The 25065-nt window shown below is 37.7% G+C and overlaps 7 protein-coding genes across 7 annotated transcripts; 2 read left to right on the top strand and 5 right to left on the bottom strand.

The window, feature by feature from the left end:
* Nucleotides 1-291: 291 nt before the first annotated feature.
* On the bottom strand, nt 292-3249 carry PCOAH_00046840 (Uncharacterized protein; the record flags this gene model as incomplete). The annotated part of the gene is made up of 2 exons (XM_020061468.1): nt 292-2603; nt 2952-3249. The coding sequence occupies 2 exons, from the start codon at nt 3073-3075 to the stop codon at nt 292-294; spliced, it is 2436 nt and encodes an 811-aa protein (XP_019916509.1).
* A 1259-nt stretch (nt 3250-4508) lies between these two features.
* On the bottom strand, nt 4509-6974 carry PCOAH_00046830 (CAF1 family ribonuclease; the record flags this gene model as incomplete). Its single annotated transcript, XM_020061467.1, has 1 exon — nt 4509-6974. The coding sequence occupies one exon, from the start codon at nt 6972-6974 to the stop codon at nt 4509-4511; it is 2466 nt and encodes an 821-aa protein (XP_019916149.1).
* A 1194-nt stretch (nt 6975-8168) lies between these two features.
* PCOAH_00046820 (Uncharacterized protein) lies at nt 8169-13607 on the bottom strand (the record flags this gene model as incomplete). Its single annotated transcript, XM_020061466.1, has 1 exon — nt 8169-13607. One exon carries the CDS (start codon nt 13605-13607, stop codon nt 8169-8171), a length of 5439 nt encoding a protein of 1812 aa, XP_019916904.1.
* A 995-nt stretch (nt 13608-14602) lies between these two features.
* PCOAH_00046810 (Dephospho-CoA kinase) lies at nt 14603-15833 on the bottom strand (the record flags this gene model as incomplete). Its single annotated transcript, XM_020061465.1, has 2 exons — nt 14603-14732; nt 15139-15833. 2 exons carry the CDS (start codon nt 15831-15833, stop codon nt 14603-14605), a joined length of 825 nt encoding a protein of 274 aa, XP_019916175.1.
* A 1999-nt stretch (nt 15834-17832) lies between these two features.
* On the bottom strand, nt 17833-19050 carry PCOAH_00046800 (Uncharacterized protein; the record flags this gene model as incomplete). Its single annotated transcript, XM_020061464.1, has 1 exon — nt 17833-19050. The coding sequence occupies one exon, from the start codon at nt 19048-19050 to the stop codon at nt 17833-17835; it is 1218 nt and encodes a 405-aa protein (XP_019916214.1).
* A 1186-nt stretch (nt 19051-20236) lies between these two features.
* PCOAH_00046790 (Heat shock protein) lies at nt 20237-23077 on the top strand (the record flags this gene model as incomplete). Its single annotated transcript, XM_020061463.1, has 1 exon — nt 20237-23077. The coding sequence occupies one exon, from the start codon at nt 20237-20239 to the stop codon at nt 23075-23077; it is 2841 nt and encodes a 946-aa protein (XP_019916966.1).
* Nucleotides 23078-23857: 780 nt separating this feature from the next.
* On the top strand, nt 23858-25055 carry PCOAH_00046780 (Uncharacterized protein; the record flags this gene model as incomplete). Its single annotated transcript, XM_020061462.1, has 4 exons — nt 23858-23958; nt 24090-24287; nt 24536-24683; nt 24819-25055. The coding sequence occupies 4 exons, from the start codon at nt 23858-23860 to the stop codon at nt 25053-25055; spliced, it is 684 nt and encodes a 227-aa protein (XP_019916211.1).
* Between the last annotated feature and the right edge of the window lie 10 nt (nt 25056-25065).

The raw sequence follows: 25065 nt of genomic DNA, 5'->3' as shown, positions 1-25065 counted from the left end.
CAAGTTTTTGCAAATACATACCCGCGTGATATGTGCCATACCCCGTGGGTGTATATGTATAAATGTGCACACCTGTGAATGAGAACACTCAAACTGGTGGTGCATTGTTCCCCCCCAGTGGTGCAACATTTTTTTTAAAATATATTGCAAACAAAAAAAAGATCATTTGGGGAAAAAAATATTTTATGCGTATGGAAAAAAGAGGGGTAGAAGGAGAATACGTAACGTGTTAACGAAACTAATACGATGAAACCCCCCCTTTTGTGAACACATCGCAACGTATTTCCCACACTAGAAAGGGGCAAAAACCCAAAGGACAAGTGATCCATCCGGGTACCCATTCGAAGTTGCAACGATATTCTGGTTCTTCGGGTACGTGTCTACACTTGTTAAAAAAGACAAATTCCTCCTTTTATAAAATGACTCCTTCATGCTAGAGGAGTTAAAATGCGAATAATCAGTATAATGATAGTTTGGCAAGTAAAGATTGCTTATTGTGTTAACATGGAAACCTGTGTATATGTCATACACATGTGCATACGTATCGAGTGAGGGAATAATGCACTTATCCCCCGCTACGCAGGAATAAAAATTAGGAATATGCGATTCGTTATTTATAATATCTGACATTTTGCAGTACATCATGTATTCCATTCGGTCCTTCAGCGGGTGGTAGATTTGTTTTTCTGCGTTTGCCTCACCCGGATTGTGATAGCTATTGTCACTAGGATGGTTCAATTTTCTATAAAGTGCCTTAGCATATTGGTGGTTTCTCCTCAGACTTTCATTTAGCCTATCGTACGGGATGAGATTCATATATTTCAAGTTATCCAGAAAGAGGAACCACGTGGGTTCCAACTTTTTATTAACATGTTCGTAGAAGATATTCGTTTTTATTGTACTTTCATCAAAGAGGCTGGAATTTGTGTATGAGTAGGTGACATCCGATTCGATTTCCACTACGTCTTCCACTACGTTTTCCCCCTGGTCACCCTCACCCGCAGCTTTCTTCTTATGGCCTCTACTTATTTTCCTGTTTAACTCATTAACGAGTTTTATTTTTTCGGCCAGTTCTTTATCTTCATATATATTTTTAATTTCACATGGCTGGAATTCTTTATCGTATATGTCTCTCGAAAAGTTGTCATCGTAGAAGTTGTCGTAATTGCCATTCTCATCGTCATCCTCCCCCACATGTTCGTTGCGCCTGCGTTTGTTCAAATGATAAGACTTGTAATTAGCAAGGTAGCTCACCATATTTCTTGCGTTCTTCTTATTATTCATGTAGATAAAGTCAAAAATTTTTGCGGATTTGGCTTTGTTCGTGCTAATGATATATTTGTTGTTATGACTGAACATACAGTGCGTGATACTTTTGTCCTCATCATAAAAGGATTTAATGATATTATTGTTTATGTCGTACAGCCGAATGTATCCGTCGTATCCGCTTGTCATCAGGACGTTATTAAGTTTGTTTCTCGTCAGATCAAAGGTGACGGATGAGTAAGACGCGGAAGAACATGAGGAGGAAACGGAAGAACTGCTGTTTTCACCGTCCAAGAAATGTTCCTCATCTTGGAAGGTAAACAATTCTTCAGCCTCCCCACTAGGTGATTCCTTTCCCATCTGTGAGCCGTTCCCATCAGCTGCACATTGCTTCCTCCCCCTGGCTAACCTTGCTCTATGGCTTACTATTCGCCTCTTTTTATATGCACCTTCATAGTCTATCGTGTTGTTAAAACTTATGCTGGTGAGGATATCCTCATGTGAGCATATAGAAGCATACGGATTTGTACTATCTAAGAATGTCACATTGGATTTGGCCTCTTTATAGTTTTCTTTCTTACTTAGAGTAAACGAATTCATTCTTATGTCCCAGATTTTTAGCAACCCATCACCCCCCCCTGAATAGAGTAAGAAGTTGCTTATGTTGGGCACTGCCAAGCAGGAAGTGCTGCAATCATGTGAGTCTTTAATAATAAATACGGACTTATTAATCACTGGATTTACTTTCCTTATTTTAATGCTATTTAAGTCCACCATATTGATGTCCCTTTTGATCAAATCGGCGTAGTTATATATTGGGACGTATACAACTTTGTTGTGGGTAAAATCTTTATGCTTAACCTTCATCCATGGGGCGTACATATTACTGAGTAGGTTTTTTCTTCCCCCCTTCAGGGGTAGTTTTTCCTGCCCCGTTTCTTCATTCTCGCCATTTTGACCAGTTTTCCCACTTTGACTTTTAATTAAGCTTGGGATGGATACGTCTACATACCTCGCAACATCATCGTTAAAGACCTTCCTACCTTCGTACAGGTCAAAAATTTCTATAATTTGATTATCCCCACAGGCGTATATATGCTTATCATTATCGCTTATTTTCAAGTCTCTTATGTTGTCAATCCTTGTACATATTTTTGTTAGCAATTTATTTTCATACAAATCGTATACGTAAATTATGCCGTTCGTTCCACATCCTGCTACGTACTTCCCTTGGGGGGAAAAGCAGACTCGATTCACCCCGTACTTGTTATCGCAGTATATGTCTGTGCTGTTTGTGTTGAACCCGTCTCCGGTAAAACTTATATTATTTGTGGCATCTGCGTCGGGTGGTAAGGAAAAGGGTTGAGGTAAATTCTCTCGTTTGAGCGTGTTCGTTGGGTGTAAAATACATACATGTGTGCACATACGTCTAGTACGAAGTGCCAACTGGGGCCGGGAGCCACACGCGGGCCTGCAACTGGGCACGGTATCTACATGAAACGACCCAGTGCCAAGCAAGCCGGGTAATGGACACCCCTGAGTGGGATCCCTATTAGTCTCCCTCCCCCCCCAATTGCTTTCACACAAACTCGCCTCACCCGTAGGGTGTTATGTACATAAGCGCATTCAACACAGAAGTTCATATTTCACTATGCCCTTTCATAACTCCTTTTTTTAGACCGTACCGGAATCATTTGTGTAATTTTTATTGATGTATTTATTCGTTCCCCCGAACTTTATAACTGGGATGTACTTCCCCTGTACCTTGTGGCTTATGTCCCTGAATTTTTCTGTGTCGCTATCGATCATGTTTCACCATATTTTAAAAAAAAACAAGAGGAAATTTGCTTACGACGGGTGAAGGCATTTTACGGGAATGTTTTCCTGTTTTTTTTTCTCCTGGCATGGATAAAGGGAACGCCTCTTCTCCGTTGTAATAAGTATTGGGAGCCGCGCTTTTTACTATTGTATGTTTATGTGTATATACTTTTTTTTTTTTTTTTTCTACCTTTCGCTATTTTTACATAGTTCGCGGGTAGAAGCTAAGGACGTGACAAGTAACCCTGCGCATCCGCTTCCACCCTTTTGTATATTTTCTTAATTTTAATTTCGCCTCAAAATTGCAATGTGCAACTGGGCCTTTTAATCACCCTGCGTCGCATATCTTTGCGCTTCATTGGGCACAGCATTGGCACATAATAATACACATGTGCACACTCATACATGGCGATAACGCCTGCGTGCCAATGTGTGTATATGCCTTCTGTTCGATATACGACTGGCCACCGACTCTAACTGAAGCAGAAGCTAAGGCAAAAATGGGGGCAAAACTTGGAGATCTATTCATAGCATCTGAAAGGTAACACACCCAGATTGGGATTTTTTCTACGATGCGGAAACGGGTCGACAGGTGATGACTGCGTTTTCCCATCATTGAACTTGTATACCTCTCCTGTGGTGTACCAGAAAGTGATTTTTTTTTCTTTTTGTTGTTATCCCTTTTTTCCAACATGGGGATGATTATTTTTATGGGTGAACTGCCTTAGGGCAAATTTACACGCAGTGCCGCCTCCCACATGTAGAGAAACACTGTGCGTAGAAATTATTTGGTGATGTGTAATCCCTTCTCACTTTCAACAAATGCGCTTAAGGAGGGGCATCAAAAGGCACACCGATTAGATACACCACCCCCGTTCTATTTATATGTATTCGTTTCAACTGGTGTACCTTTTTGCCGATGGAAGGAACCGTGCACTCCCTAATTACACGCTCTACAGCCCGTTTTATTTATGCGCATAAGTCATAAAAACAATTTGTCCCCTCTGTAATGATAAAAATTATTAGCCAAATACACGCCGTATAAAAGTAGTCAACCCTAAAGCGTAGTCCTGCTTTAAAAATGCCCCTTCGCAAGGAAGGATCAGGAGGGGGGAAGGGGCCTCTATAAGCTTGCGCAAAATAGACCTACGAGTGAGTGTGCTCCTCCGTTCATGCATCACGTGTACATCTCGCATGGGTTCCTCCCGAATGTGGCACTCCTTATCAGGGGGAAGCTCATGGGGGGATCAGCAGTTACTCAAAGTGGAAGTAAAAATTTAAACAAAATATTAAAATTTAGAAAGTTGTTTCTCGAATTAAAGGGGGGGAAAATGGTTGATATACAAATGAGACGCACGGGCGCGCGTATAGATGGGCATACCAGCAAAAGGGGCCGCAAACCCACTTGTCAAGCGCTGATTGGTCTACTTGGACTTAAACTTGTTCATGTACTCCTCATAGGTGCACAACTTGAACTGCGGGTTCTGCAGCATCTTATATATCATCTTAATGTTTTTTGCGTCGTCGTCACTTTTGGCTATTATCCAGCAGGATTGGTCATCCACCTTACTTAGGGAAATCCAAATGGGGGACCAAATTTTCATGATTTCCCATTTTTTAAAATAGCTGGGATAATCATACATGTAAAAATGTCTGGCCATTTCGTAGTTTTCCGCACTGGTTAGCGATACCACATTAGGCTGCGTTTTTACAATCTTTATTTTATTACACATGGTTAGGAAAATATCAAAAAATGATTTGCCGCTTTCGTTCGTGCTTTTTGTTTTACTGAAGTAAATATTTTTCCACATCATATTATTTTTTCTCAAAATGTAGTGACACTGGAATATGAAAAGCAGGCATGTTAGGAGGCTATCGTAACCAGCGTTATGTTCATCACTCGTTTTGGCATTTACATGACAATCGTGGCTTCTCTGTTGGGGGGAGACTAATTCTACTCCATTTTGATACATATTGTCCTTTTTCCTATCATCCGAACGGTTATTATTTTCCTTATCTGCGTCATTATTTGCTTCATTTTCCCCTTCTATGGACGCGTACCTCGCTGTGGTGCCAAGAACATTACCCACTGCACCATTTGGCCCATCCCCGAACTTCACAAGAGGGACAAAACATTGAGGGAGGTCCGAATGACCCTTCGTAAAATTAAAAACAAAATCGAAATCGTTGCTGGCCGAAATGAGGGAAGCCATGTACTCACATAACCCCTTCAAAGTCGCAGGGCCATTCAGTGCATATAAATATTCATTCGTTTCGTTCAAGTATTTTGTATCAAATGTGTAGGGAAATATCTCTGTCCATTTATTCTTAAAGACACTAATCGAATTTGGCAACTCATGATAGAAGGTCTGATAAATGTGCAGGATATCATAAAAGCAATTATGTCCAATAATTATTTTTTTATTTTTTATAATTTCATCGAACAGTAATCTCACTCCAACTGTTTGGTTTATTTTCTCTATCTCCAATTCTAATGTTTTAATTTGTTCTTTGTACGAATCCTTCTCCGTTCGATAGATAGCTAAATGCTTTTTATCATTCACCTTGACAGATATGCAGAAAATGCCGTCGAAATATTTCGTTATTAACGTATGGGCAAGTAATCGTAGATACGGGTTTTCTATTTCTATGTATAGGGGACAATCCGATGGATCATCGTTTGGGTTTTCCCCATGGATGGACGCGTCTACATGATTAGAGTTTAATGGGATGTCATCACTGTTTATACGAGTGGAAGCAACATGGTCATTACTTTTAGATTCTAACGAACCGGGAATGTTTCCCTTGAACGTGGCACTTTTTTCCTCATTACCCCCACAATCGTGTGTATAATTCGTGTACACACTGTTGCAATTATTCCTATTGGTACCACCTCGTTGAAAGGTTGCATTGATATGATGCGAGGGGGGATTCCCTACATCTTCCAATTGGTGTAAGAATGGCCCATCTGCACAGTTATCCTCTCCCACCGAATTTGTTTTATCCCCCTCTCCTTGATTAAACCTCCCTACAGGATGGGCCATATCCCCGCGAGTGAGCCAAATTCCAATCTTCTTTATTATTTCAATAACGGCTTCCTTATCCTCATCGTCCACAATTTTATAATTTTCTATTTCTTGAATAATTTTCCCCACATCGACTTTTTTTTTTCTGTCATCCAAGTTCTTTTTGACATCCTCCGTTTTCGTGCTACATTTATTCATCAAATTCTTTAGCTCATCCATTTTTTCAAAGATATATTTTTTTTTCTCTTCCTCCTCAGGTGGCGTTAAATAACCCACACCATTACAAATCCATTCGTTAAAATCGAAATTATTTTCCTTTAAAAAAATAAGAGTGGTTGTAGATACACTGAAGTATTTATTTTCCTTTGGGAAAACATAAATACAGTAAGGTGATATGTCCCACTCTTGGTCACACTTTAAGCTGTACTTGTGGTCTACTTTTTCATTCTCCTGTCTTGCAACTTTAATATTGTGTACATTCATCTTTCGAAGCTGTTCCTTTTCTTTTTCTCCTCCTCCGTCTGGTACCCGTTTCTCCTTCTCTTTTGTGTCATTTTTCCTAGCCACGGTAATTCCAATTTGGCACGGGAAAAAAGATTTGGCTCCATAACAATGGGCTTCATAACTCGAATCTATAGATATGTACCTCTCATCTTTTAGGTGTAGCCCTGTGTACTCCACGTCAATCGAAACGAAATCGCTCTCATGGATTTTATGAATTATCTCCCTGTGGATGTCATTCCAGTTATTCACATTAACACTTGTTATTTTGGAGTACCTTCTTTTCAGCATACCCCATTTCAGGATTGTTTTCTTTTCCTTCAGGACGAAATTTTTAAAAAAATAATTCACTACATTTGACATTATAAAATGGGGCAATGTGCAAAATGGGACGATTCTTTCCTTATTTTATGCCCCTTCATTAGGTGAACAAATTGGGAAAATGTCAGATCCAAACTTATGCGCCGGTGACCTGCATCCTACACGGGGGAGTGTAACTATCTGTCACTTGGCAAGTGTACAAAAATGGAGAAAATCGACGGAGTAAAAACGTGTAGAAGCAGTTAAGGTGTGAAGTAACTTATGCCTTCTGCAATATTCTCACGTAGTTGTGACTGTTTTGGGCCTAGCTGACGGGGGGTAAGGAATATGCTTCCTTGCATGTACTATTGGCAACGTGCGCCATCCATCCATATGTTGTACCACTTGCGTGCCTACAACATGGTTCACTGTAGATGCCGAAAACAAAACAGCTGAACATGCTGATTCGGAATGTGCTAAAAATATATATCCAGCACGTTCCTCCCGCTATTCAATTTTTACACAAAACTTTCCCCGTACAGTTTATTGCGCCCATTTTTTGTGAATAAAAAAAGTTGTATAAATTTCTACACAAACGGAACCGAGCGCGTATATCCTATTGCTGCAGCGGTATCCATGATGTATGGATTGTAAATTTGTGCTTTCCCACATGTGCACGTAACATATTTTTTCGCAGTTGTCATTTTTGGGGTTATTGGTGAAGTGGGGGCTACTCACAGCGCGGATTAGGAGCCCCCCCAAAAAAAAAAGAAAATGCACAAAATGGTGCTTGCAAACAATACAAAATAGGTACAAAAAAAAAAGAAATCTTCGCCACGCAAACATAGAGTATAACAATGTGTAGAATCAAACACAAACAAATTTTAAACGAAATGGAGCAGACGCGATGAAGGTACTCCCATTTGGCAGATAAAAGGTGGAAAAAACGAACTAGACAAATGGGATTAACAAGAGCCGCGCGTGATGTGGTATATATGCACAGGTGAGAAAAAAAATAAAAATTAAGATTAGGAAAATGTGGGGGGCTCGCTAAAACAGAGGCGTTCTAAAGTGGGAGAGAAAAAAGCAGTCATCAGTAGATACGCATTGTATACACAGCAGTATACATACCTAACTACAGACATACAAAAAAGTTCCTGTTATATGGCAAATGAACTATTGTGGCGCGACTTTTTGCAGCCTCCTACTTTAGCGCTTCCCCCCATCTGCACAAAAATTGATTCATTCCGGTAGGCACTACTTCTCCCGATCCGCTTCACTTAAGTTGTTATTTTCATTTCGATACAAATTTAGGGGGATGTTATACATCTGGGGCGTGAGCTTATTATCGTTGCCGAGCTTGTCCAAGTTATGGCTGGTGTAGGAGCCGTTTTCGGAGAAGCCGTTATAGCTGTAGTTATAGTTGTCCAGCAAATTCTGCACGTTGAAATTCTGCTTAATGCTTAAATCGTGGAGGCTGTTTAAATCGGCCGGCGCGTTACCGTGCATGCTGTGGTTAGCGCTTAAGAAATTTTGACTGAAGTTGGATTTTCCATCCAAGTCGACTTTGCGTAACAGACTGCTCATGTTGCTTGCCAGGCTGTTTCCATAACCTGGTACATTATTGTTGCTGTTTATTCCAGTGTCTAAACTGTGCACATTAAAATTGGAGGCACCAGGGGAAGCGCCCACGCTGATCGGGTTACCCGCGTTGCCGATATCTACCACATGGGAAGCGTCACCTATGTGCCTCAATTTCGCGACATCTAACGATGTGTTGTACGAATCCACGTGAGAACTGTTTATATAATTTTGCGAAACCTGGTAAACGGAGTTTCTGTCACCACTGTTGTTCATATAACTGTTCAGTATGTTTGAATATTTGTCAATTAACGCGTTGTAGTTATTATTGGCGATGCCGCCACGATTGTAGCTGCCGTAGTAGCTGCCCGCATTGCCGTAGCGGCTGAGGCTGGGAGCTCCATTTAAGACGCTTTTGTCTACCGATTCGGACATGCCAATTCGGCTGTACTGGTTTATGCCACTTGGCTGCATGCCCCACTTCTCCTCAACATCGCTAGGCAACAAATTGCTGAACTTGTTAACTACTCTCTTTTTTAAAATGTCTTTATTACTACCAAGTTGGTTCGCCTCATTTGTGTAGTCCACCCCACTGATGCGGTTCGATAGGTCACTTAGCAGTCTGTTCGAGTAATTTTCTTTCCCTCCTGTGTAGTAATTATCGTTCGAGTTCACGTTGTCAATGCTTATGTATTCCATTTTGTGGTCGTCCCTTTTGTTGCTGTCACGTGTGTTATTAGCCACCGCGTTGCCGAGGTCCGATTTACTTCCCTCGATCGGGTAGCCCTGTTGCGTTTGTTCATTTTGGTTTCCGCTCCCTGCTAGGGACACACCAACCGATTTAGCATTCGCCAAAGAGTCCTTTATCTTCGTTACATAATTGTTAAAATCTAGGGTAGTCAGAAAGTGAACAAGGTAGGCGTGGTTGCTGTTGGAGCTTATATTGACCATTTCGTTCATGACAGACACTAGCTTTTCATTAAAGGTGTCATTATACTGTAGTAGCTTTTCAATAACTTGATTTAAATCGTTATCCTTCTCTTCATGGTTGTCATTATTTTGCTCATCGTCCGGTACTGTCGTGTCTCCTTTTTTTGTTTTGTTTTTTTCCTGCTCATCCACCAATTCGTAGTTTAATATATCTGTGAATAGTTCGTTTTCTATTAAACACTGGAAAAAGTAGCAGAATTTGAAGGACGTGTCTATCAGCTCCAGCAAAGGGTTCGTTATATCTTGAACGCGCAGAAAGCACTTGGTGGCTACCTGCGAAATGTACAAATCATGGATCGACTTGGTGTACTCAAAATCTTTCGATTTGTGAATTTGCGTAATCATCAATTTGTACTCGTAATTTATGATGTCCTCTTGCAAATATTTAATCAAATGAAAAAAAAAAAATTGCATTTTATATCTAATGGAAAACAAGTGAGAAAATAGCAACCCCCCTTTTTTAAAATTCAAATACTTGTACAAATGTCTATTATGGTAACACAAAATTTTTAAATTATAATAAATTCTGCCCAGGAGGAAAAGAAACTGGAAAATTGAATTGTACGTGTAGATGGTACTCGTGTTGATTATTAGAGCTATTGGCCAGGTGAGTTTGAAATATATCTCTATGTTATTCCACAAATTTAAACCACTATGTATTTGTATGTTCTTATTTATCTGCTTGTCATAAAATATCAGTGTTTCGTTGTCTATGTCAATTTCGGGAATCTCGATCGGGGACTTGTAAGACTGGTGGAACCATTTGTATATTTCCACTGAGCAGTCGTACGAACTGAACAGAAGCGCATTTTTCATTTTATCCCTATTGGAGCTGATCATCTCTGTGTCCAATTTTCCCTTCTTCTGGCTATTCCCATTTTTGTATAGAATCATTTTGTTGATATTTCTCATTTCGTTTTGTATCGCTTCCTTATTCTTCTCATCCCCCATGTTAAAGAAATTCTTCTTGTAAATATCCGAGCGGGCATTTAGCGTCTCACTGTAGAACTGTTTGAACCACTGATTCAGTTTGTTTTTCTTTTTCAGCAACTTATGTTTAAATAAAATGGGGCAGGTATAAAATCCTATGTAGCCATTTCCAATGTCGAGGGTGAAGGCTTGCGTCATGTCCAATGCTCTGATATGGATAATTGGCTTAATTTTATTTTTCGGGTTATTCAGCTGGAGGTTGTATTCATCCAGTTTTTGTATGTACACACTGAACGAATGCTTCAGGCAGTTAATTCGCACGCGGAATTTTGTTAACGTGTTTTTATTTATATTATAAAATGTCTGTTTATTACTCTGTATTTTCAGCACGGGTTGTTTTATAGCTTTGTCGTAATTTCCTTCCATATGATCACTCATCAGGTCATCCTGATTTGATACATCTGCACTGTTGGCATTCCTCTTTCGTAAGTAACCTTCATCGTTTTCCATATCTTCGTACAGCCTTTTCTTTTCGTGGTTTACATTGTCTGCCCAAAGTTTGTTGTTCAGAATGGACTCCCTGGCGTAGTCCACGGTGTAGCTATTACTGTTGTGGACAAAGGAGGATATGCCTTTCCCCCCTATGTAGAGAGAGACCTCCACTTCGACATCGCCCAGTAGGACATTGCTGTGGTTGTCCCCGTACTGAACAGGGTTACCTGTTTGCTGTTCGGTTGATGCATCCTCCTGTGTGTTATTCTCCTTTTGGTAAAATTTTACTTTTATTTCAACAGAAAGACAATCCCCCAGAGACCCCCAGTATCCCAAGGAGCTCTGCAGCACGTCCGTTTTGTAAAGCAACGGGTTTTTCATTGAGTGGATAACCAAGGCGAAGCAGCAGCCGACCAGAAATTTATCATCTGCAAAATGTTGCTTAGCATTGCCACTCACAGCACACCCCTTCACGTTTGTCCCATTATTACTACCTATGTCGGCAAATTTGTTATCGAAAAAATTGTTAAAATTTACAGAAAAATCAAAGCCGTGTTTGAAGCCCCTCAGGATCTGTTGTCTATAATTGTTCACGCACACACTGAACACGTTATCATAATCGTAGTAGTTTTTCTTGCTCAAGGTTTGTATACCTTTGTAGAAATCATTTAGAACGATCTTCTTATCATACATGTAGCACATGCCACCTAGTACCAAGTTTTCATACTTTTCTCTTTCGAAAGAATCGTACGAGAATTTTTTGTAAGATATTCTTGGGTAGAAATATTTCGAAATAATATTTTCCGAGTTGTCACTGTCAAAATGGTATCCATTTGTGCTATTAAAAAAGGTGGACTCGTTTAAGTCGCCATTTTCCTCTCCAAATAGTACGTCATCTTCATATTTCTCCAGAACTAATTTGTCCCTCCTATTTTCATACTTGGCTTTGCAGTACTCTTCTACTGACAGGGATGAGTTTTTCCATGCCAGCACTTTCAGCAGAATTTCATTTTTCGAATTTGGTGGGGTATGCATGAGAGACCAGGATTTCTCCAAAAAATAATCATAAAAGTCTCCATTGTTCAATAAATAAATATCCCTAAACAGGTCGAAAATTTTAATCAAGTTTATGTCCTTCACTATGTACTTCCACAACTTGTATGCTATGATGCTTCTTATCTTTTCTATAGTAATGTCGAATATTTCTTTACAGTACAAATTTATCGTTTCATCTTTATTACGTTCCGAGGAAGATTCATCGGAGGAGTTATCAGAGCTGTCCGAGCTGGAAATGTTTAGAGAATGTAAGTAGTGGTTCGCGTTGGAGGTAGATTCACCCTTATTAGTATTTACACCGCTTGTCCTATTCATCTGGCATTCGCTTCCTACACCGTTGTAAGACTCCTTCGGACTGGTCACTTGCTCCAAATTTGCAACTTTTTCATACCCCGAAGCTGGAGACGCTTGATCAAACGCTTTAGACAAAATTTTGGTGATCGAGAACAGCTTCACAATATCGCTGGTGTTCCATTTATTGCTCCTAATTAGTATGCGAATTGACTTCCCTATGAAAAGGATTTTACGACCAACCACCTTGTCTAGGCAGCATTCAGGCAAATTTGAAACGGATTGAAAGAATAAGTAATTCCATTCAAAATTTAAGCTTTGGACATTTGTTAATGTTAAATTTTCGTACAACTCCTCGGGGGAGAGAAAAATCTTCTTATCATCAGAGTAGATGAATTGCCTTTTTTGTATAAAAAATTCGTAATAAGGATCTAGCAGCTGACCATAAAGTATCCAGGAAAAAATCTGATGGAGTAAGATTTTGCCCAAATTTTTGAAATATCTGTGATATATACCCTTAACTCGTGAATTGCCGTTCAAACAATTTTCGTACAAGTAGTCCATAATTTCTTTCGTTTTGTTTCTATTTTCTCCTTCCAGTACATTTTGTTCTTCCTTTTTTTGAAATTCTAGATAATTTTTTATAATGTTTATAATTATGATAATTTCTTCTCTCTTTTTTTCTAACATGGTTAAAATTTGTGTTAATGGGGTGTTGCTGTTGTTATTTATGTATTCCTCTATTTGGCTAATTTTTTTCATGTACCTCCTCATGAATTTACTTATTTCGTTGGATATACCATTTGCATAATATCCATACGGACTTACACTATTTAAGCTTTTGATGTTTTTTAAAATTACACCAAAGTAGTTATCTATTTGTTTTTTTTTTTCGTATCGTCTTTTCTGGTCAGAATTGTTCAAATTATTACTGTCTTCCGATTCGTTCTCAGAAGATGACTCATATGAGGAACTATTCCACGAGGAACTTTCACTGCTGGAGATGTCTTCATCTCTTTGCAGCCTTTCTCTCGTGCCACCTTTCCCCTTCCTTCCTTTTCTCTCTTCATGTAACTTGTTAAATTTGTGTACGTGCGTTAGGTTTTTATAAATTGTGTTCTTTTTAACCAACAAGCAGAAGATATTCATCACGTAAAAGTAGTAACCCAACTGTACAATGTCGTTGATTATTTTTATTTCTGAGTTTAGAAAAATGTGAATGTTGTTATTTACTTCAAAGCAGTATTCATCTATATTTAAGTTACTTTCCTTTTTCGTTTTATTTCTCCTTTTATCCGCTAAAATTATGATGTCCCCCGTTTGCCCTATAAGGCTAAGTATGATCTCGTGGATCATCTTCGCTTCAGGTGTAATTTGCAGGCAGGGTTGGGACGGGAATAAGTAAACGCGCACATGCACGCAGGTAACTATGCTTTTATGTGGGAATATGTTTACATGTGCACATGTACGAAGGTACATAAATGCGACTTAAGAGTGACATTATGAAAAAGATTTGTTGTTTTTAGTGACACTGGGAGCTTGCTCATAAACGTTCAAAAGCTCGGGCTTCCCACAGTTGTGCCTACTCCCTTACTTTTTTAATTTCCTGCTTTTTTCCTTGTTTGACATTATGCCGATTTGTTCCCTTTTGTTATATTTAAAAGCCCACATGGTGTATTTTTTCTTTTTTTTATCCCTTTTAATCTTCTTTTTTAGTGGACTTTTTTTTTTTTTTTTTTCCGGTAAATAACTTTATATACTTAAAAAGGAATGTTAAGTCCTGCGGCTTTTTTACACATTCGGGGAATTACATCAGGACCGGTCCGTGGTGCTAACATAATATTTTTTCTTACATTTAGGGGTTTACACAAATTGCGAAAAAGTAAAAATAGTTTACTGAAGAAGTAACAATTTTGGGGAAATGTTGAATATTCGTAAGGAAAAAAAAAATTTAGTAGTAACAAAACTTCAACATTGTGATATGAGTTAAAAAATTACACAAAAAAAAAGAAAAAGAAAAATTCATTACATAATTTTAAAATTAAAATCCAATACGAAGTAAAAAACGAATAGGAATTAAAGTATAGCAAAAAATGGGTAAATAAAAATGGGGTCTCAAATCAGTTATTTTTACAATTCAGTCGTGAATGCAAATTATGCATTTACGCAGCTTATACGCATACATACGTGCGTATGTACATAAGGGCATATACAAATGTACCATATGTACGCACTGAAGGGAAAAAAATATTCTCTACATTTTTGGACGAAAAATGAGAGTTCACACTTTCGTCTGCATCTTCTCGTGCAGACAAACTGTTATGCTTTCCTACGTACAGAAGGTGCACGAATTAGAAGAAAAAACTCCTTAAGTATTTGTTATAGACCACGTCGCATTTCATCTGCAGGTCTAGCAAATCCCCGTCGTTGTTTATGATAATGTCCGCGTACTTTATTTTCTCATCCGTTGGTAATTGGTTTCTGCGGAAAAGAGGGGGGAAATAAAAGCGTTTCCATGAATTCACCGAATTGAGGATTCCGGTAAATACGTACACACGCACGCACACACGAACGGGTTGCACGTAAGCAAGCATACGTTGAGGCGTATACTTCCCCGTGTTTATTAAGCAAAAGGGGGCAGTGCGACGTGCAACACACGTGAACAAACATTTTGGCCGCGCATCAATTTGGGAGAAAAGGCATTTATACCAGTGCATCCATGCAGCAGCGTATCAGCGTATTATCACATTGACCCATAAAACGGAGAAACAGGTGCAAAAATAGGCACATACACATTTATTACATGTAGACCCCCTTATACGCGTTAAATAGTGCACCGGGCCAAGTCGGAGGGACTAAAAAAGCTAGCCCCTTTTGCAACCCTTACCTGATTATGCTCATTGCCGTGTCGTACGTGCAGTTTTTGTCTCGAGATAATATACGCGTTATCTGATTCTTTACTGACGATTTGAGAAGTATAACGGGGCTTGTCAATAAATATAACTTCGTTTCAATTAAGAGAGGCGCCTCTATCGCTACATTATATTTAAAGTACAAAAATTTATACTTTAAGCATTCCTTAATTATCTGCATTATTATATACGTGTGGGTGATTTTATTGATATACTTAACATTTTCCTCATTGTTGAAGACAATTTTTCGTAGCAAGGTTCTGTTTATAGTCTTGTCATTGTTCAGGATTTGCTCTCCAAAATGCTTCAAAATCTTTTTGTAACATCTTGATCCTTTTTTGTATATCTGGTTTGTTATTTCGTCTGCATTAATGACAACCACGTCTTTTTTTTTTAGAAAATTACAGAATGTTGATTTTCCCACTGCAATCCCACCTGTTATACCGATTAAACATAGATAGTTTCCCAAAAAAAAATTAAATATCCCTAATAGACCGAAAAACTTATTCATATAAATTAAGAAGCTGTTCATAACTATTGTGCTGACCAGGGCATACTTGTGATTTTCTATTTTCTTGAATTTGTTTTTTCTATTTATAAACCCAACAGGAATTGAACCTAGTGCCAGAAAGCATGGAATGCATTTGATCAAAAGGAATGTTAAAAACATAATTGTCTCCTTCCTGTTAGAGTCATATTTTTGTTTGTTTCTGCGTGGCCATTGTTTTGGCTGATCACTTCTGCGGTTTGTCTGCGCGTTGCCGTTCTTCGTGGCGATTCTTAGTGCCGCTTCTTCTTAGCCGCTCTCCTGCACAGCTTTCCTTTGCAGATCACCTTCTCCCCCTCTAGATTCAGTTCTTTTTTCCTACTTTGTTTACTTGGAGAATGCGTATACAAAGGAGCATCCCCTTATTCTTCCGATGAGTTTGCCCGTATACTACTTAATCACTCTTGCAATATTTGTAAATCTTTTCCTATTCATAAATGGGCTATGCACACTACAGATGGTACAAGTACACAGCAAAGAAAAATCCGTTTTTATTTTGTCTATCGTGTGCATAAATTTACAGGGGCACATGGCAAACGTGAAATGTTCACATTTGAGTGTACATACGTGTTGGGGTTTGATAAAAAAAAAAAAAAGGGATTAACGCGTTGCATACACATGTGCACATATATACGTACTTACGCACAGGCGTACGCATGTACGTACGAAAGTTTACTCCTCAACACGGAAATCACACGTTTGAAAAACAAAAACAAATCACTCGAAATGGACTGATACAATGGGACTGACGATCTATAGCACTGTGCGTTTCATTTATCATTAATCACATGACGAAATGGAGCAAAAAAAAAGAAAAAAAAATAGATATTCATAGGGGGTTAAACTCGTCATCCTAATATACGTAATGCCTCAACGTGTGCGTAGTTATATCATAAAGCGTGCTTTTATATGCATTTCCTTTTTTTTTTTTTTTCTTATAAAATGTGATAAACTCACACTTATTCGTACTTATGCATGTTGTTATTAACTCTGAATACCATTTTTTTTTTTCTTTTCCAATATTGGAAAAAAAAAAAAAAATAATTTGTAAAAATAAAATATAATCGTTTGAATGTGGATTTTTTTAAGTACACAACATACACTGCATGCTTTGATTATAATTAAATTTATTTCTTTTAACAGAAGGGAAGAAGTAGTACTACGCGCGCGCGATTAAAAAATGTAAAATAAAAAATCACGTTTTTCCATATATACACAATTTCCTACATACGCACAATAATCAGTGCATACCTCTTTAACCCATATCATATGCGTGTTGGATATGCAAAATCGACACGACTGCTATATGCTACACTATGCTGTGCCACGTTATGTTCACTTTCATGCGTACATATTCCCACGTCCCCATTTACCATCTCTTCCAATTGAGAACTAACAAAAAAAGGAGTGTGAAATTACCCGTTACTGGAAATTTTTTTCCCACAAGTCGCAAGTAGGCAATTTCCATGTGGTCAACAAAATAAAACGTGTTTAATACTGCTTTATAACTAAAAAAAAGGAAGCTTACATATACGTCACTTTGACACATATGTGTTAAAATCAAACAATGTTTGTGAAACAAAATTGTGATGACAAGCACTAAACACAGGGTTGTTAAAATAGTGCAGTTGGTGTAACGGAAAAAATAAACACATATTTTGTGTGTTGATGTCTGCGTGGACAATTATGCTAATAATGCAGAGGAGCAAAGAAAAAAATATATTTAGGCCACCAAAAAAAAAAAAAAACTTAAACTGCGAAAGAGCAATTCAATAAAAGTAAGATGGTAAAATGGTAAAACGGTAAAATGGTAAAATGATCAAATAGTGATATAATCGCGATACAGTAACGATAAAGTGACTGCCCTGAGTGGCCCCACTGCGTAGCCAGGCGCAAAAAGGACTCCATCTCGTATAAGCGGTTTTCTGGGGGGGAGGGAATAAAACTGGAGTGGGTTATTCATGTGTCAAAACGTATGCACATGAACAGATAGGCCTTCTCGTTTATCTTCCCTTTAATCGATGACTCGAATAACTGCTTTAATAGAGAGACCACTAAAAGGGGAAACAAATATTGAACTGCGTAAAATGGTCTGCTCAAAAAAAAAAAAAAAGAGTTAATTTTATTTGGCAAACTTTCTCTTATTCAGAATGTCGACAATGTTATGGGCCACATTCATAATTCCATTTAACTGCAATCCACATTTGAAACATTTTTTATTTTTCTGAAACATTTCAATGAAACACTTTTCACAGAAATAATGCAAACATTCAGTGACACTTGGATTCATTTCGAGTTTCCATTTCTTTTTGCATTTTATGCAAGCAAATGGGAGATTATTTTCGCCATCACTGGAGTCGCTGTCAGAGTTTTCCTTTTCTGTGCAGGAAGAAACAGCGGATAAGTCTGGGGATTCATCCCCCCTATTATTCTCCCCTTCAATATGTGCACATTTCCCGTGTTCCCCATCGTCCCCATCTTCGCAGTTGCCCAACATTTCCTCCTTCTTCTTTAACTTTCGCAACATTTTTTCGTTCCATTTTTCTAACTTTTCCTTTCGGAGAGCTTCATTTCGCTTTCGCTTTTCCTCATACTCCTGTTCAATTTTCCACCCACTTTTGTAGTCACTTCTGTCGTGTAAAAAAATGCACGTATCCCCAAATCCGCAATAACCCGTTTCTTTGTAGTCCTTACATATGCACGGTTCATAGTCAATCCTCAGAGTGACTCTCACATTCGCTCCGCTATTTCGTACCGGGCCGTACAATCCTGTGTATTTATTTTTGGCCAAGCTATCTTTGCTAATCATCAGAGCTTTTTCATGAGCATCCTTTCCTCTATAAACATTGTCCTTTAAATTCCCTTTTAGTATTTCTTCTCCTATTTCGATGTTTCTTTCCATTCTGGCCCTATAGTCATTCTTTGAGTCTTCGTCTATATCGTACGAGCCATAATTTTTCGAAACGCTGAAATCTCCTTTGTACACCCGATCCTCTGTTATGTTATGCTCTTTAACGTCTTCACTTTTTGATTGTATCATCTGTTTGTGTTTTCTTTTTAAATGCAAATTATTTTCCTCATTCATCTTTTTTAATTTTTTCTTGAACAGAAATTTACACACCACATCGTCATCATCATCATTATCATTGCTGCCTTTTCTTTCGTGTAGATCGCCTTTTTTAATATGCCTGTCTTTATCACTAATGCTATCTAGCGTTTCATCATTTGGGTTTTCCTCCCTTTTGGCTTTTTTTTCTTCACTGCTATTTTCTTCTTCATTTTTTATGTCCTCCGTTTTTTTTCGATGTTTTAAATTACTTATGGTTCTCTTCCTAAACATTTTTTCCCCCGTTACTGCCGCGTTACTGGCACGTTTCTTACCACTTCTCCTGTGCTTATCGCCCAGTTCCTATTCGCTGCACGTACATTCACGGTTGCACTTATGTGCAAACACAAACAATTTGTTCTACTATGTTTCGTAGGTTCCGAACAAACTGGGGGTCCTCATGGAAACGTGCTTCCCTTTTTAAAGGAACAGAGGGACGTCTCCAAAAAAAAAAGAAAGAATGCATTTGTGCAATTTTCTCATCAGTTGTCCATAGGGCTATTAATTTTGCGCGGTCTCCTTGCTCATTTTCAGAAACTTTGACCAAAAGCTTCCCTTACGGTACTTTCCCCTTCCTGTTTCTATTCTCCTGTTTACATTCGTATATGCATACATTTATATATTCATTTCCTACGTATGTTTTAATTTGCATGTTAACTTGGTTTACTTTTTCTTTATTTTTTTTCTCTGTCCCTGTTGGAAATCCCCGCAAGCATGCATTTGTATGACAAAATTGGCGTCACTTGGGGCCAGTCATTTGTCAAGTTTGTTAATTCTAATTTTCTTTTATGAGCAGACCATTATTCCAAAAAAAAGGTATTCAATTAAATACCTTTCGCATTAACCGAGGAAAGGAAAAAAAAAAAAAAAAAAAAAAAAGGCGTTAAAAAGCCTCCGCCCATGCGACGCGGATTCGAAAAAGCGCCTCATGTGGAACGTTATGTATAGCACAAAAAAAAATAAGCAAATAGGAAAAATTAACAAAAATAGCAAAAATAACAAAATTAGAAAAATTAGAAGAATTAATAAAATGTTTACACCTGCGGAAAGGTCAAGAAGAATTTAATGCTGCCAAAAAAACGCTTTCCAAATAGGGATAATAAAAAAACAGAACGTGAAACTTGTCAGTAGTTCTCATACCTGCCCATTTTTAACCCTTAACCCACAACACGATTGCAGCAGAACATTTGTGTCACGAAAAAACATGTGTAAAATCTTGCAAAGGCTGCTAATGAGGAACTGCTTCTAAATTTTGCTTCCTTCGCGTAACCATATTTGCCTATACGCACGTGCATACATGTTTTTACATGGTCACACCTTTCGTGCGGGGGGCAAAAGCTGGTGTAGTGTAAAAGTATAGGACGCTTTCACCTCAACACGTTTTCCCTGCACAGAAAAACAAAACGTGAAGCTGTGAAAAATGCAAAATGCTCGTGTCGCGAACAAAATAAAACTAGTGCTGTGCCTCCTTTTTGCTGCCCTCCTGAAACAAAATGACGTAACACAAGCTTATAATACAGCTCGAAATGCAGAAAAATTAAACTACATATTGAATTACAAAAATGCCAGTAGGTACAACATAGATAATAGGATAAATAAAACGCTTTTTAAAAAAAAGGGACTTAAGGAAAACGCATTAAACAGCTTTAATGATGACGTGAAGACAATTAGAGAGGACATGTCGTCAGAGAGTTCTCCGGTGGAAAAGTACAACTTCAAAGCAGAGGTGAATAAAGTTATGGATATAATTGTCAATTCGCTATACACAGATAAGGATGTCTTTCTGAGAGAGCTAATTTCGAACGCATCGGACGCCTGTGACAAGAAAAGGATAATACTGCAAAACGAGAAACAAATGAAAGAAGCACAGGATATAGCCAACGCACCAGTAGACAAAAGTGAAATGGAAAAATCAAATCCTGAGGGAGTTAACAAAGAAGGAGAGGTAGAAAACAAAGAACAAGTTGATGAAGTAAAAAAACTAATCATAAAAATCAAACCAGATAAAGAAACCAAAACGCTAACCATTACAGATAATGGAATTGGTATGGACAAAAATGAACTCATTAACAACTTAGGAACGATCGCCCAATCCGGGACTGCCAAATTTTTAAAACAAATTGAAGAAGGAAAAGCGGATAGTAACCTAATTGGACAGTTCGGAGTTGGTTTCTACTCCTCCTTCCTGGTGTCCAAAAAAGTGGAAGTATTCACAAAGAAAGAAAATACTATTTTTAGATGGTTCTCCGATCTGAATGGAAGCTTTATGGTTAACGAAATAAAAAAGTATGAACAGGAATATGAAGACATAAAATCGAGTGGAACAAAAATTGTCCTCCATTTGAAAGAAGAATGCGACGAATATTTGGAGGATTATAAGTTAAAAGAATTAATCAAAAAATATTCTGAGTTTATTAAATTCCCCATCGAAATCTGGTCAGAAAAAATTGACTATGAAAGAGTTCCAGACGATTCGGTGTCCCTAAAAGATGGAGATAAAATGAAAATGAAAACGATAACAAAAAGATATCACGAATGGGAAAAAATTAACGTGCAATTACCAATATGGAAGCAAGACGAGAAAAAGCTAACTGAAAATGATTATTACAGCTTTTATAAAAACACCTTTAAGGCATATGATGATCCGTTAGCCTATGTCCACTTTAACGTAGAAGGACAAATCTCCTTCAATTCTATATTGTACATCCCAGGATCTCTCCCGTGGGAATTAAGTAAAAATATGTTTGATGAAGAATCAAGAGGAATTCGACTCTACGTTAAAAGAGTTTTCATAAATGATAAATTTTCAGAATCTATACCCAGATGGTTAACCTTTTTAAGGGGTATTGTGGACAGTGAAAATTTGCCCCTAAATGTAGGAAGAGAAATTCTACAAAAGTCAAAAATGCTTTCCATTATTAATAAAAGAATTGTTCTTAAAAGTATCAGCATGATGAAAGGACTTAAAGAAACCGGAGGAGAAAAATGGAATAAATTTCTCAACACCTTTGGAAAATATCTAAAAATTGGTGTAGTGGAGGATAAAGAAAATCAAGAAGAAATTGCTTCCCTAGTTGAATTTTATTCCATCAATAGTGGAGATAAAAAAATCGATTTAGATAGTTATATAGAAAATATGAAACCGGATCAGAAGTGTATCTATTACATTTCAGGGGAAAATAAAAAAACAGCCCAAAATTCTCCCTCTTTGGAAAAATTAAAAGCACTAAATTATGATGTGCTTTTCTCCCTAGAACCGATAGATGAATTCTGCTTGTCCTCCCTCACTGTCAATAAATACAAAGGGTACGATGTGCTGGATGTGAACAAAGCAGATTTGAAGTTAAAAAAAGAAAACGATAAAAACCAAACCGACAGTCTGGATAAGCTAAAAATGAAATACGAAGTATTATGCAGATGGCTACATAACAAATTTTCTCACAAAGTGCACGAAGTTCGCATTTCCGACAGATTGATTAACTCTCCCGCTTTGCTAGTTCAAGGAGAAATGGGCATATCCCCCTCCATGCAAAAGTACATGAAACAACAAGCCACCGCACAAGGAATGTCAGAAAATGAAATGTTCGGGGGACAATCTGCCAATCAACCAGTGCTAGAAATTAATCCAAACCACTACATTATCAAACAGCTAAATCATTTAATACAAATAGATAAAATGAATTCTCAAAATTCAGAAATTGCAGAACAGATATTTGACGTTGCTTCCATGCAAGGGGGATACACCATTGATGACACTGGTCTTTTTGCAAAACGGGTCATAGGAATGATGGAAAAAAATGCCCAGGCTTATTTGATGAATGTTCAGGGTAATCTGGACGACAAACCTTCAGAGAGTAGCCCGTCTAGCAGTTCTGAGCAGCCCTCGAATTCAGCGCAGGGTGATTCAACTCAGGGCAAAGCAGACGGGAGCAGCCCATCGGTTGACAATCCTACCAGTTCAAGCGAATCCGTCGGATTAAGTGAACCCAACGCAGATGCAAGCAGCACGGGCGGACCCGGGGAAGAAAGATTGTCAGCCAGCAATTTAGACGACGTGGGCGGAGACAACGCAAGTGCAAATCCAAGTGCAAATGCAAGTACAAATTCAAATGAAAATGCAAGCAACATAAGTGCGAACGCCTTACGCGATAGCACCCTGAATGGAAATAATATGAACGGCCTGGATTCAAATTTGTACAACATTGATCGAAGCATTTTTAATGACAAAATGTTCAGCGGCTCGGACAAAACCGTCCTTTGATGAGGACGCATAGGACGAGTAGGCTGCTAATCGGCCACTTTAATTATCAACCATTTTTTAAATGCACACATGTGAGGCTGTGCATGTGCACGTTCCACATAACTGAGTAGGGGAAAAATACAAGCATGTATATTTTCCCCAGTCAGCACTTCAAGTTACACTCATTTGTCTAATCATTACAGTGACATATATATGTATATCCTTTTTCGAATTTTTTCATTCTCGCAAATTCGTTTGGAATCTTCACGTGTGTATACATATCTGCTCTGTAAATTTTCCAAATTGTTTTTTTAATAATCCTTACCAAATTAAGAATTAAATTAACTCTGAAAATTTAATTCTATGCGTAATGTGTGAACATTTTTATATGCATTTTTTTTTTTTCCCCACTTGTAAAATAAATGCATATTCCTCCTCTTTACATTTAAAATTTACACACTCTCTTGTATCTTACAAATATTCTCAATCGTTTGGACGGATCCAACGCAATTTATTATTATCCTTTTTTTTTTTTTTTTTTTTTTTTTTAAGTTTTAAGCAATTTTTTTTAATAAAATAATAAGTAGTGCTCCTCGCACTTATCAAAAAGTGAATAAGCTTCCTCAAATTGCACATCCCCTTTGGACACGTTCAAAGTAGAGCACCTTTCGTTGCATGTGCTATCTGGTACATACAATATTGAATGCATTTTACTGTCCCCAGGAAAATAAGGTAGAGACGTCCTTTCAAAACAACGTCATCTTTCCCCTGCTTATGCGTGTACATAGCTGTTCATAAAAGATGCAAAAATTCATCGACAAAGTTAAGCAGCAAAATGCACAAGGGAACAATTCCCCCAATAAGCTATTACCGACCAAAAGGATCCAATTTAATAATATACTGTACGGAATGAAAAAAAATGCGCAACTTTGAACTTGATTTGTGAAAATAAAATAAAATAATAAAATTGAGAAAAAATGAGCAACTCTGTTCCCCACACAACCGCTTGTACACCTTCAAAATAACGCTTTAGGGAAAAGAAAAAAATAGAAGAAGACAAAGCAGAGCACGTCAAACTGTTAAAAGTTGTTAAAGAGTACTATCGCACTAAGCTGAAAAGACGAGCATTTTCTGCAATTACAAATGATTATTATAAAATGCAGAGCCTTCTCTGCGTTCTTAAATTAAGCGATCTTCGGAGAAGGAGGAAGCTCGTTTTCCTGTCCTTTCTGTAAAACCCAAATGAATACCACAGTTGATGTTACATGTGTCTATTTTTTTCCTTTTTCTGTACATTTTTTGCGCCTTATGTTAAGGCATTTTTCCCGTTCTGTGCATGGACCGAATCCCCCCTTCTCAAATATATGTTATATTCACGCATTCTTCAAAAATAACCTCCATTTTGTCGCAACTGCGTCTATGTTGTATGCTGAACATTCGCGAGTGCTTATTTATTTTTTCTTTTCCTCACCAAAACAGAAAACATAAATGCTCAAGCAAGTTGGCAAAATGTGTTGCCCAGTTTATCACCCGTTTCATTGACGCAAAACAGAGAAAAATGCTAAAATTTCGCATCTTCAAAATTATCAAAAATCAATTCTTGGCCACAAAGGGAGCATACTTAAAAGTACAGCGTAGGCAATTACCCACATGAATTTGTCAAAAAGTTAATTCGTGCACACGTTTTCGTAATTCGTACATATGCACTAATGTGTGCATTCATACACACAAAGTGTTTTATGTATTTTTTTTTTTTTTTAAGGTAAAAAAAAGGAGAATTGATGAAATTATGACGAATACATTTTACAAATGGCTGCACTTAACTTCAAAAAAAGTGGAAAACAAATTTGAAAAGGCACGTCGTTATTACATGTTAAGAAAAAAGCAGAGAACCTTTTATCTATGGAAACGAAGAATAAACGATGAAAAGTTTTTTAAAAAGGTGGATAAAATTTTTCTCAAGTTGGAAACAATTGTGTCTTCTTGGACAAAAAGGTGACATCCTTCAG

The sequence above is a fragment of the Plasmodium coatneyi genome, chromosome 12, assembly GCF_001680005.1.
Source record: "Plasmodium coatneyi strain Hackeri chromosome 12, complete sequence".
Lineage (NCBI taxonomy): Eukaryota > Apicomplexa > Aconoidasida > Haemosporida > Plasmodiidae > Plasmodium > Plasmodium coatneyi.
The sequence above is the reverse complement of the archived record's forward strand: the minus strand, read 5'-3'. Positions and strand labels throughout refer to the sequence as shown.